We start from the raw sequence: 13,763 nt of genomic DNA, 5'->3' as shown, positions 1-13,763 counted from the left end.
TGCAAGCAACGAAAACTGCTTTTGCAAATTAAAAAGGATCTTTTGAAAGGCTAAAAGAGAACTGGCAACCAAAGGGAAGGAGGGTATGGATAGGTAGGAATCAAGTGGCTTCAGGGCATCCAGTACAGGAACTGACACTCTTGGCGGGATGCTGGGGATGAAATTCATGAAATCTAGCTAATTTTAATGAAATCCAGGAAAGAAGTATCCAATTGATGTCAGGAAGAAAGGCGTGAGATTTCCCACATGGTACTTTTCATTTATTTCTCTTTCATTCATTAATGTGTTTAATGTATTTTTCTTCTGTTTCTTTGACACTCCCTCCCCCCTCCCTGCCCATTCAAACTCAGGACCTTGTGCTTGCCAGGCAGGTGTGGCGCCACTGAGCTACATACCTGGCCCAATCTTTTGGAGCTTTCCCAGACCCCTTGCAGCTGGCCACAACTATGTCAGAAACCCCACACCACTCCTGGAGAAGTTTGCTTTGGTTATGACAAGCTTCAGTTTAAGTCATCCTAGATCACTCTACCCCACAACGTCTCTGGATGAGTTGGCCCCTCTACAGCCATCCTCACTTAGTTCTCTGAAGAGCTCCCTCCCTTCCCCATGATTAAATTAAAAGTCACACTGTGCACGCCCAAGACTGCCTTTTTCTTTTCTTTTCTTTCTTTCTTTATTTTTAAAAATTTTTTGGTACCGGGGATAGAACTCGGTACCTTGCGCATGCAAAGCAGCCACTGGAACCACTAAGCTAAATCCCCACCCCCCTTTTTCTTTTATATGTGTCTTAATTACTTTCTTGTTGCTGAGACAAAATACCCAATACTCACAAGTTAAGGGAGGAAAGGTTTACCTCAGTTCACAGTTTGAAGAGGTTTCAGTTCATAGTTGGCTGGCTCCAAGGCAGGGTGGCATGGCAGAGGGCCATTGTAGAGCAGGCAGGCAGACGGCAGCAAGCAACAAGTGACAAGCAGGGACAGGGACCCTCTTTCTGTCTCTTAAATCTTTGTGTGTGTGTGTGTGTGTGTGTGTGTGTGTCTCTTAAATCTTATCCAGGTTACACACCCTTAGGATGGGTAGCACTCACACTCAGGGTGGGGCACCCTTAACCTATTCAGAACTATGCCAAAACAATCATGAACTAATTTAGTAATCACACTCCTAGGGATCACAGGTGTGTGCCACCAGGTCTGGCTTTAGGATAAGAGAAAATTCTGTCAATTCTATTCTTTTGTCTACATAGATATGATCACTGTGATGTCTCATTCACAGAAGCAAGAGGATAAAAATAGAAGTTTTCCAAGAAAAAAAAAATAGAAGTTTTATGATGGGACATGGTGGCTCACACCTGTGATCCTAGCACTCAAGAGGCTAAGGCAGGAGGATTGCTTTGAGTTCCAGGCCAGCCTAAAAATTATATATCGAGGCTGCGTCTCAAAAAAACAAAACTAGGGCCAGGGATTTAGCTCAGTGGTTCCTCTGCCTGCCTCGAAAGCAGAAGGTCCCGAGTTCGATCCTAGGTACAAAAAAAAAAAAAAGCCAAAACTAAAAACAAACAGAAAATTAAAAAGGGTTTTGGGTATGTGCTAAGTCTGAAAGAAACCCTGACAGTATGACCAACTTTTTTTTTTAATAATGGGACAACCCACACTAAAGTTGTCTGAGGGGCATGTCTTTTGTAAAATGATAATGGATAATTGAGAAAGAAATGATGTGTTCTTAAGCAAATCAGCTGTAGAAAACCATACACTTTCACATAGACAAGAAAACTCTTGTATGCCTAGGGTTGCTTATTGCCTGGAAGAGCCACGTCAGCCAAGACTAAGAACAGATGCCTGAGTTGGGGGAGCAAGGGCTGGGTTACAGAAATGACTCTGTAGTTCATCTGGTGACAGGGTCACTGTCCAATTATTACACTTCAGATTTACAGAAGTCAGACACAGCAGGGAAAAAAATGGAGCCCATCAGATCTTGCAGAAGATAGTGGAAATAGTAAAAGGAAATATATTGTCAGTCTCTCTCTCTCTCTCTCTCTCTCTCTCTCTCTCTCTCTCTCTCTCTCTCGTGGAGTTCTATAGGGAAAGTAAACATAACTACCAACTTGGTAGATGTCAGATACACCAAGTTTGGGCCTGGGATTTAGCTCAGTGGTGCTGTGCCTGCCTCAAAAGGCAAGGTTCTGAGTTCAATCCCTGGTACCAGGAAGAAAAAAAAAAGATACACCAAGTCCGTGTTCCCCTAAATTGAAGAATGAATTCTAAAGGACAATGGAGGTTAAGAATAGGAAAATTTATTCAGAGTGATAGGTCCTGAGAGACAGGAGGGAATCCAAAAGTGGGCTTTTTCAGAGATGGCTAGATCTAGAGTGTGTGACGCTGGGATTGACTCACTGGGATTGACTCCTGGTGTGATGCTCAAGGGCACTAGGATTAAGGGTGTGAGTGCTACCTGGATAAGATATAAGGGAGAGAAAGAGCTGTGGTCATCCCTCATTGCTTTTGCTACCATCTGTCTGACATGAATTGTTTCTCTTCTGCAATGGACACTCATCTACAATGACACCCTGCCTTTGAGCCAGCCAATTATGGACTGAAACCTCTAGAAACTGTGAGCTAAATAAACCTTTTGTCCTTTAACTTTGAGTGTTGGGTATTTTGTCTCAGCAACAAGAAAAGACAGAATTTGATACCAGAAGTGGGGTTGTTGCTGTGAGTATACTTGACCACATGGTTCAGTAGCTTTTGGACCTGGCTTGTGGAAGGATATGGAAAGGTTCAGAGATGTCAGCTGAAAAAGCACTCCTGGAGAGCCTTAGGCTGTACTTGATGGGAGATTCTGGTCAGAGCTCAGAAGGCCAGAATGCTGCCAGTAAAAAACAGGCCCAGGAGGTTTTTGCTGGAAGGAAGAACTGCATTGACTGTTGGACTCCAGGTGATGTGTATTACGCCTTGGCAGAAAGTTTGTCTCTATTTTGCTCATGTCCAGAGACTTTGCCCAAGACTGAGATTAAGGGTGCCAGACTAATTAATCTGGCAGAAGAAATTTCAAGGCAGTCTAATGTTGAGGCAGTGGCATGGTCACTGTTGGGGCCTGTTAGCCAGATTTATGTTGAGAATCAAGAGCAAAGATCCCAAAAGAATGATTTAAACCATTGTGAGTTTGACCAGAAAGGAAGTTCCAGTAAAGTTGTGGACTGCAAAGATAGACCAGAGGAGATCTTGATTGCTGAGAAGGAACAAGTGAAAAAAGAAGGCCTGAGGATATCATAAGAACCAGCAGGACTCCACCCCTGTAGCCTCAAAATTGCAAAAGTGAAATACTTTGCTTTGAGAAGAGAGTCCCTGAGCACCATGGTTCAGAATGGTGGCTGTGTAGGAAGGTTGTTCCTCTGGATTTGGTTCATAGGCACTGGACCCCTATAGCCAAGAGAGAAGGAAGCCTGGTTACTGCCCCAGCTGGCAGCAGATCTTGGCATCATCCACATGGTGTTGGTTTTAGGTGCATGCAGAATGCAGGAGTTGTGGGGTCAGGAAGGCCTCCACCCAGATTTCAGAAGAAGGCCTGGGAGATCAGGCAGTGTGTTCCTGAGTCAGCAATGTGTGAAGCTGTGAGTGTGAAGCCAAAGGTACAATGGAGACCCCAGAAGGTTGGAGAAGCCAGGAGCATGGATCGTCCAAGGAAAGCTGCAAGGAGTGAGCAAAGCCAGCCAAAGAAAGAACCCATGGAAGCTACAACCACCAGAAGTACTGTAAGGGCAGAGCCATTCAACCTCTTTGGAGTTCACATCTTGCCACAGATTGCCTCAGATGTTGACTTGGAACTATAGGACTTACTGTTTTCCCTGCTGGATTTTGGATTTGCTTAGGACCCACTGGTTAGTATTCTATTTGTACTTTTTGGAATGGTAATGTTTATCTTGTACCATTGTATACTGGAAGCGTTTAACTTTTCATTTGTACAGGGGCTCACAGCTAAGAGTTTGCCTTAAATCTCAGAGGAGACTTAGACCTTGACTTTTCAGCAATGCTTAAACTGTTGGGATTTTGGCAATTCTTAGAGATGGACTAAATGCCTTTTGCATAAAGGGATATGCATGAGTCTTTAGGGGAACAGGGGAAGAATGCGTGGCTTATGTCAAGATATGCCCCCAAAGCCTCATGCAGTAGGTGGTGCTTTTTCAGAGGTGGCTGGGTCTAGATTGTGTGATGCTAGAATTGATTCATCTTGTGATGCTAGGCTCAAGGGCACTAGGATTAAGGGTGTGAGTGCTACCTGGATAAGATATAAGGGATAGAAAGAGCATCCCTTATTGCTTTTGTTACTCTGCCTGCCATGAACTGTTTCTCTTCTGCAATGGACACTCACCTACCATGCCACCCTGTCTTTGAGTCAGCTGATTATGGACTGAAACCTCTACAAACTGTGAACTAAATAAACCTTTTGTCCTTTAACTTTGGGTGTTCAGTATTTTGTGTCAGGAACAGAAAAATAACTAAGATAATGGAAAATCTCAAAAGGATGGTATCAATAATCTCAAGCTTTTTTAGGGAAGTATGCAAATCTGGCCATTGTGACTTTAATCTTTTTTTAGATTTGTCTCTAGCCAGTTTTTTCTGTTTCTATCTTTTGCACTGCCTCCCTCAAGGCCCTACCCCTGTGTGACTGCCTATAATATTTTTATCTAACTTAGCTGTCTGTAATATTCTCCACTCTGAAGAGCTCTCCCTTACTGAAGTTAAGGGAGAAAAGTTGTAGTTTTTATTTAGCTGTTTTGAGCTGAGAAGTGTCAGTATAGGGGAGACTGCAGCCAGGGTCCTTATTTATTTATTTATTTTCCTGAAACTGAGGATCAAACTCAGGACCTTGTGCTTGCAAGGCAGGTGCAGTGCCACTGAGCTAAATCCCTGGCCCAAGAGTCCTTTTTTAGACAGTTAATCTAATGGGCCTTGGCTAGAAGTCATGTTGTAGTTTAGCAGTTATGAACTCTCTTTATAAAGTCAGTCTAGTAGATACCAGAAAAGGAGTCTGGCATATTTGTCATTGGTTTTATCTGTATGACCACTTGGAGTTTGACAGCCTCTAGGCAAGAATAAACAATTTTTTAAAGAAATTAAAGCATGTATAATTACAGCAAGAGCACTAGAATGGACAGGTAGGTGGTGGAAGGAGCCACATCTAGAAACTGCTCTTGAGGGATTAGAATAGCAGTTGTGACCAGTTGGCTCTTGGACTCCTCTACTGATGGAGGTTATCTACAAGTCTGATATTTTTTGTCATAAGTTTCTCTAATTTTACAGCAAGAAGAGGGAGAGTTTGGTGGGGTTTTTTCGTTTGTTTTTTAGTACCAGGGATCGAACTCAGGACCTTGCACTTGCAAGGCAGGCAGCAGAACTACTGAGCTAAATGCTCGGCCCAAGTTTGGTGATTTTGAAGGACAATTTTAGCCAAGGAATTTAAAGACTCTTGTTGAGCTTTTATAGCTTTTACTGTATTTTTTTTAACTATAAGAGTGGTCAGCTACCAGTGCAGCTGGAAACTGTCAGAAGGGCTCAGTGATTTGGAGCCCCTTTTTATATCTAGCTTTTATTATTATGGTACTGTTTTTATTTTTTGTTGTTGTTGTTAATTTTTTTTTGTTGAGTATTTAAGACCAAGTTAAAGCAAGACCTGTGTTAATTAAAATTAACCCTTGTTTTCTATCAAGGTCAGTTAAGTCTCAGGCATTATTTTTTGAACCACATTTAGAGTCTCTCAGTTCTTCTGTCAGTGTCAGCTGCCAGGATGGGTCATGGTCTTGGTTGACCATGTGCATTTGTAAATTCAGTCTTGACATCATTTTGATCAGCTAACAACCTGGGTGGAATCATGTCTTTAACTCTAATGACTTATCTATAAGCCAATTTAAGTTGTAGACACAAATATTTTAAAAATCTAAAGAAGAAAAAATTGTTGAGTTCAAACAAAACAGCTGTAGATGTTGAAACCCATCACAAACTGAACATTCAGACAGGCACACATGGGACAATTGTTAATAGACTGGCGTGTACTCAAATGTATTTGGCCAAGTTGAATTATATTAAGCCTTTTACAATTTCTAGATTTGTAACAATAAATAGATGGTCAGGACTTTTTATAGGTCTTTGAGAGTCTGAGGATTAAATCTAGACCAGTTTTTTAGAATATAGCCCAGAGATAAGTGAAGGTCAGCTTTACGCTGGAATGGTCCCAGGGAGGGGAAACTCACCATTTTCAAAACTTGGTCTTGAAGGGCCAGGGATTTAGCTCAGTGGTGCTGCGCCTCCCTCACAAGCTCAAGGTCCTGAGTTTGATCCCTGATACCAAAAATAAAAAAAACGAAAAAAGCAAAAAAATACTTGATCTTGAAATAAATTGCCTTAGACTAAATACTGTTGTAAACTATGTTATTTTTCAGGGGCAGGGCAGTGGAGAAAAGACACAAGAGTGACTCTAAGTATGGTACAAGAACTGAATCTTAACCATCTCAAAGGCAGAAAGAAGATCAAGAGCTTTCTCAGGGTGGATCTCTAATCTCTCGCAAAACATGTCTCAAGACAAAAGCTATGCTTGACTCTCACTGCATTGCCAAGCAGAAAATTAAATCAATAATCAAAAGAACCTGAATGGCTGCTTTTTAATCTTTGAAAGAGAATGTGAAAGAGAAAATAAATGGGCATTTGGGAAGTGCTCCAACTACATTGTTTAGGGCTTTTTTTTTTGTACTGGGAATTGAACTCAGGACCTTGCACTTGTGAGGCAGGCAGCAGCACCACTGAGCTAAATTCCCAGCCCTCTCAGGCTTATTTTTTAATAAATGACTGAATCCAAAAGTTTTCAATCTCAGCCTGTAAAAGAGATCTAGCACCTCTGGGGACAAATAGAGACAGGTAATAATAGTCTAGAAGTAATCTCATCCCTGGGGCCTAGGACAAAGAGGTCTCTGGGACATTTTGGGTTCTCTATCTAATTACCTAGGCAATCTTAAACCTAGGCTCTACTTAAACCCTCTCTGAAAATATGTATCCTCTGCAAGGTCCCGAGTTCAAAAAAAAAAAGTTTTAGCCTTTCTCTCTGTCATATACATGTGAGTGAAGAAAAACTGATAAATATGTCTTTACTAGCATTTGTGATTATTAGACAATGGGTACAGACTTTAATTTGTGAATTTCTTAGTGTATTACAGATACTAGGAGATACATATTTTCAGAGGATTGAACTCAGGACCTTGTGCTTGGGAGGCAGGCAGCAGCATCACTGAGCTAAATCCCCAGCCCCTAAAACTTTTTATCCTTAGCATATGTAAGACACAAGTGTAAATCACTTTTTTGATAGCTATTGTCTTGTGATAAAGGCAAACAGTTTTTGCAAGCTGTCTCAGCCTGAAGGTTTGTGTCTAGATGTCCCCTCAAAGCCTCATGCAGTCATAGGCAGGGCTTTTTCAGAGGCAGCTGGATCTAGAGTGTGTGACACTGGAACTGATTCATGGTGGAATGCTAGGATCAAAGGCACTAGGATTAAGAGTGTGAGTGCTGGGCCTGAGATTTAGCTCAGTGGTTTCGCCGCCTGCTGCACAAGTGCAAAGACCCAAGTTCAATCCCCAGTACCAAAAAAAAAAAAAAAAGAGTGTGAGTGCTACCTGCCTTAAGTAGCCTGGATAAAAGATAAGGGTTAGAAAGAGCTGTGGTTGTCCCTTGTTGCTTTGTTACCTACTGGCCTCTGTGAACTGTTTTTCCTCTGTCATGCCATCCTGCCTTTCAGCCAGCTGATAATGGACTAAAAATCTACAAACTATGAGCTAAATAAACCTTTTCTTCTTTAACTTTGGGTGTTGGGTATTTTGCCTCAGCAAGAAGAAAAATAACTAAGACAGTGGTCTAGTGAGTCATGGAACTCTAAAGCTAATCCCAATGAGTTGGAATGAAAAGGAAAAGCCTGGGGGATTCTCTCTTAACTTAAACCTTTGTTCTAGCAGAACTTTTCCAGGGATCTAGAGGATTTTTGTTTTCACCTGTTTTGGGCCCCATAAATGTATCGAGACATATCTGAAGAGGGGTTCTATCTTACTAGCAAAGAGAGAAAAGTCCAAACCTAGCTCAGCTCTTAACAGAGGCTTAAGAGAGGGCTCTAACAGTGTTGTCTCAGGTCACTCTGGGGCACAGAATCCCAGGAGAGCACTGAGTTTTACCTCTCAACTCACTGAGGAATGCAGGTGGGAATGAGAGATAAGTGGAGATTTCTCTGCTGGTTACCCAGTTGGAGGATACAGCTTCCACTGAGGAGCCCTAGGGTGCCCACTGGGGAGGTGCCCCAGCCATGGCTCCACAGTTGTTCTCTGGTTCCACACAACCAGATGATCCTATCTCCAGAAAAGAATCCAGCTGCCTGTCTGGCCAACATTCCCACTGGCTTCAGTGGGGGATTAACCAGAAGGTGGTAAGGAAAACTGTCCTCTGCTTGGAGAGTGGCAGCTGTTCTTAGAGTGGCTGGGAGAGTCACCACTGTTTCTTAGAGTTCTATAAGGACAGATAAACAGTGTGTGCATGTATATTTCCTATATATAATACATTTTATAGCGTTTTATAAATTCACATTTTTGGTTAGTATCAAAGTTTACTGGAAGAGTGCCAGTGTTACCTTTCCCCAGTGCAGTTGTCTAAAATAAGACAAGAAGACATCCTGTAACAATCAAACAAGTCAAGTAAGGGATACAAGTAAATTCAGCAACTAGTAAGTCTAAATGAGGCATATAAACAGGAATACAAGACCTTGCCTGAAAAAATAAAATGTTCCATCAAAGAAACAGAAAATCATAAGGTCCTCATGCTCTCAATTTAAATCTATCAACAGTTTAACAAAAAGACAAGATAGGGCCGGGGATTTAGCTCAGTGGTTCCACCACCTGCCTCGCAAGCGCAAGGACCCAAGTTTCGATCCCCCAGTGGTTCCGCCACCTACCTCGAAAGCACAAGGTCCAGAGTTCAATCCCTGGTACCAAAAAACCCCCAACAAAATAAAAAAGACAAGATAAAAGTGACTGACAAACAAGAAGATAACAATTTCAATTACCTAAATGAGTCACAATCCAAAATTTAGTTGAAATATTTAGGAGTCCCATGAAAAAAAAACAAACTCATTGCTCCTTCCGAAGATATTGGTGGGACTTCCAAGATGAAATAGGGGAAAAATATGTAACTCTCAACCTGTTAGAGGTCAGGTATGCTGAGTTTGTGTTCTCCAAAGTCAAAGAATGAATTTTAAGGAACAGAGGTTCTGAGTAGGAAAATTTATTGAGGAATAGGGATGGAGAATAAGAGTAGCTCCTGAGAGACAGGAAGGGACCTGAATGAGTAGCCAACGAGCCCACTTCTCTGAGAATTTTATAGAGCAAAGTCACAAGGGGTGGGTTAAATTACAATCAACCAATAAGATTTTAAGTGTAACCACTTAGCTAATATAGATTTAATAATAGCAAAGCCATATAGATGAGATCATTAACCTTGATCAATAATCTATAGTCTTAATCTTGTCTTTAGTCTTAGTTTTAGTAGTCTTAGTGGGTGGGAGAGGATGGCCCACTCTTAATGAGATAATGATTTATTTATATGGGAAATCTCAAAAGCATGCTATCAGTAATCTCAAGGTTTTTTTTTTTGGTACCAGGGATTGAACTCGGGTCCTTGTGCTTCAGCAGCAGCCAGCGAAACCACTGAGTTAAATCCCCGGGCCTGGAGAGCCACTTTTATTCTTTTATTTTTATTTTTTTTAAAGATGACCAGAATGGTATTCCACCAGCCAGATTTTGAATATTCTCTGCTCTGAAATGTCCTCTTTGTCGGCTAAAATTATTTTTAGGTCAATTTCCTGGTAAGCCTTGTTTCCGTTCAGTTTCAAAACCAATGCTGATATTTATTATTTTGGTTTAACTTTCCTTTTTGCTTCATGTTTCTTCCGACAATCCATAAGCAAGCTGTTTGTTCGAGCCTCCCAAGAATTCTTGCTAATATTACTTCCCACACCTCTCCAGAATAAGTCAGAACCATGAAGTCTTTCATCATTCTTAGAGAAAAAGAAAAATCTAGTGGTCTCTTTTTCAGGAAATGATGCTTCTTCAGGGCTGAGCTTTTTGTGATCTGTTTCTTCAGTAACATCTTCCTCTTCTGAACTGCTGTCTTGGAACCGAGGATCTTCTTGCCAGACAATATTCCCAGGTTTCACTGTTTCAACTTTATAGGTTTCTTCTTTTACATTTTTAGAGTCTGAATCAAAAAAAGAGAACATAAACTCGCTGGGTTGCTCGGCCCCACTCATCAGGGGTACAACACTGTGGACTTCTTCATTCTTCTCTCTGCCACATCCCGTGTGTTCAGGTGTGTCTTTTTCTTTCTCAGCGGTATCTTTTGTAGCTTCGAATATTTCTTTCAAGTCCGTAGCAATGTTTTTGGGTTTTTTTGGTACCAGGGATCGAACTTGGGTCCTTGTGCTTGCGAGGCAGGCGGCAGAACCACTGAGCTAAATCCCCGGCCCATGTCCGTAGCAATGTTATAATACATATCTTTAGACACTTCAGGTAGCTTCTCAGCTTCCTCCCTTTTCTTCTTCCGTTTTGCTTTGCTTTCTTTTGGTTTATCATCTTTCGTTCTTTCATAAGTGATGTGGTCATGCCTCATTGGATCATAATGTATGATATCCTTAAATTTCTTAGCAGCTACTGGCCCTTTGCTTGTAGTGTTGTTTAAGTTGATGTTCAGAACACTTTGCACAACATTCAAAGCTTTCTTTTTTTCTGTAACAAGCTCTTCTTCCTCAGCCATTTTCTTTTCATTGACCTATTCCTGTTCCTCTTCACTGTCACTCTCTAGAAATCTAGAGTCCATTCGGAATCTGTCATCACTGCCAAAGTGCAACTGTAAATCCATGAGCTTTTGTCCAGCTCTGCCCTCAAACTGAGGTTTAATTTTGAACCTGTCACTGTCATCCTCAGAATCAGATTCCTCATATTCGTCGTCAAACAGGTTCCCAGATGCTTTACCCCTGGATTCTTTGACAAGTTCTTCTCCTGGCAGGTTTTGCTCCTGAGTGGATGCCTCCTCCATTTCACTTTCACTGTCAGAACCAAAGATGATGTGTGTCAGCTTGTCCTGTGGAGGTCCATCTAAATTTGCCAGTGCGTTATGTACCAGCTTCTTCTGTGCTTCTTTTGCTTTCTGCCTTGCCTCCAATGCTGCCAAATGCTTCTGATTATCTTCAGCAGGCTTAGCCTTAGCATCATACTTAATGAATTACTAACAAAAAGTAAGAAGTCAGCCATGCTATCCCGAGTGTCTTCCCTGGGATAGCACTTTGGTGGTTTCACATCAGATGTGTTGCTGGTGGAATCAGACTCCTCTTCCTCTGAAACCTCTTCTCTCTGTTGGGTACCATGGCAATTATCTTTATCAAACCCTATCTTGTGAATCTTTGTACTAAGACTTAAGGATTTCTTACCTTTTAATGGCAACAGACTAGAAATAAGATTTCTACTTTCCTTTTCTGAACTGCTTGGGGAGACGACCTTGTGATCTTGGGTCTCATAAGTTAACTGTCTTTGAGGCTGAATGTCATTTAGGTCATTTTTCTTCTTTGTATGTTAGCATGAAGTTAATTTGCTTGGTGAGCCATTAGCACGTGGCAGCCCATTTTCTATGGAAATGCTATTGGAATCCCCATGTTTCAAGGAACTCTATTCTTCATTAATATTATTTGAGGCAATATTCAAGGTCTTTTTCATTGATTCCTTTCCATAGAGACACCCTATTCCCTTGAATGCCTGAAATTTTGGCTTTTTCTTATCTTCCTGTGGTTTCTGTTTACCATGCATGCTTTCTTCCCTTAAAAGGGAAGCCAGAATCTCCTCAGGACAAATGCACTGTTTGCCTGTGTAGATGCTACGGGGAGCCTTGGGGCTCTTGGAAGCTCTATCAAACTTGGAGCTTGTGGTACTCTGTGGGCCACTGCTCTCAGTATTGTCTGGAACCCCCACATTACTGCCAGCCAGCTGTTCCAAATCAGCCAGAGTGAGATTAATTTGGGGGCAGTTTTCATCATGGTTTTATATTCTTCATCTCTTTCAGACTCCTCATTGTCACTGCTGCTAGAATCAGACAGAGGCTTCACTCCATGATTAACGGCTGATTCTTTGTTTTTTTCTTTTTGGACTTTATTACAATGATCAGAAAGCTCTTTCTTTTTGAAAGATTTCTTGCTTATAGGTTTTTCTGTTTGAGAAAATTCTGCACTGTTTACCTTACTGATGTTTTTTTTCATTGCAATGAGTTCATCTGTATCACCTGAATCATACTCACAGTCATTTCCCATAATATTGTCAATAACATGGCAAGAGACATTATTCATACATACATGTGATAAAGAATGAAGTTCATGAACATCCAATTTGAAATCATCCCTTACAACTTCAAAGGGATCATTTTCAGAGTTACTGATGGAGGACCATGAGGTTCTCTGTAAATTTTCCTCTTTTGCAATTATCATTCTTAATTCATCTTCAGAATCAGTATCATCATCAGACATGCTATTTCTCTTCCTGACAGTTTCCAAGTTAGAAGTCTGACAAAGTATATATATATATACATATATATGTATATGTATATATATATGTATATATACATATATATGTATATGTATATATATATGTATATATACATATATATGTATATGTATATATATGTATATATGTATATGTATATGTGTATATATATATATTTTTTTGGTACCAGGGATCGAACTTGGGTCCTGGCGCTTGCACAGCAAGCGGTGGAACTACTGAGCTAAATCCCCGGCCCCCGACAAAGTATATTTTTCAGTTCTTGAGCAACAGAATCAAGTACAGGGTGTGATTTAGAAAGAGTAATGGAATCAGGAGGTGTTTTTTGTTCAGCTTGTTGCTGTGGTAATATGTTATTCTCCATTACCCAACTGGTCCTTGGACTCACAGTGGAACCCTGGCTCTTTTGTACTTTCATGATCTTCTTGAAGATCATGACAGTCAGAGAACTCTCCTCGCCGTTTCTTACTAATAGGGTCATTGCCTCCTTCCAGTTCCCAAGTGAGGCTAGTTATAGGAATACTATTTGTGAAATCCTCCCCTATCTTCTTTAAGTTGTGGCAGTATTTTGATGGATCATATTTCATGATTTTATGTTTATGTTGATTCTTAAGGTGAAGAACAGGTAAGACTCTTCCAAATTTACTGACAACCCAATTCTTGTGCCTTGGTACTTCTGTCTCTGGCGCAGCTTTCATATGGAAATCCACTCCTTCCATCTTTTCTGACAAGTTGGTCTTGCCTCTTGTTGATTTTTCTTTCTCTGCTTTTGCTTCTTCTCTCTCTTGGGCCAATCTGTGTAAAAAGCTTTCTTTTGCTAGCTGAATTTGTAGTGTACCACCTTTCCATTTTGTTTTGTTAAAAATGGACATACATTTTTTCAGGTCTGCTTCTACTACTCTGATGTTAACATATGCAAAGACTTTCTGTGCATTTCCTTGGTCATCTTTTCGTGTGATGATCTCCACATCAGAAACTTCTCCAAATCTGCTGAACTGATTTTGTAGGTCTGTCTTAGAAATAGTTTGGCTAAGGCCACCCACAAAAAGGTGCTTTGTTTCTCTGTTGGCTTTCATGAAAACTGTTTATATACTTGCCATAGTCACGCCGTCTCCGAGTCTGCACTGCTCAGGCCAGTGTCTTC

The 13,763-nt window shown here is 40.9% G+C and overlaps 1 protein-coding gene across 1 annotated transcript; it reads right to left on the bottom strand.

Moving 5' to 3' along the window:
* Positions 1–9,811: 9,811 nt before the first annotated feature.
* On the bottom strand, positions 9,812–13,749 carry LOC101710591 (nucleolar protein 8-like). The gene is given in 6 exon segments (XM_087214897.1): positions 9,812–10,452; positions 10,557–11,284; positions 11,287–12,099; positions 12,102–12,635; positions 12,872–13,047; positions 13,049–13,749. Coding segments are annotated over 6 exon segments (3,423 nt in total). The 5' UTR covers positions 13,696–13,749; the 3' UTR covers positions 9,812–9,927.
* Positions 13,750–13,763: the final 14 nt, after the last annotated feature.

This window comes from Heterocephalus glaber, unplaced genomic scaffold, assembly GCF_053883595.1.
Source record: "Heterocephalus glaber isolate CG9 unplaced genomic scaffold, H.glaber_assembly_v1.0 deba00001451, whole genome shotgun sequence".
NCBI lineage: Eukaryota > Metazoa > Chordata > Mammalia > Rodentia > Bathyergidae > Heterocephalus > Heterocephalus glaber.
The sequence above is the reverse complement of the archived record's forward strand: the minus strand, read 5'-3'. Positions and strand labels throughout refer to the sequence as shown.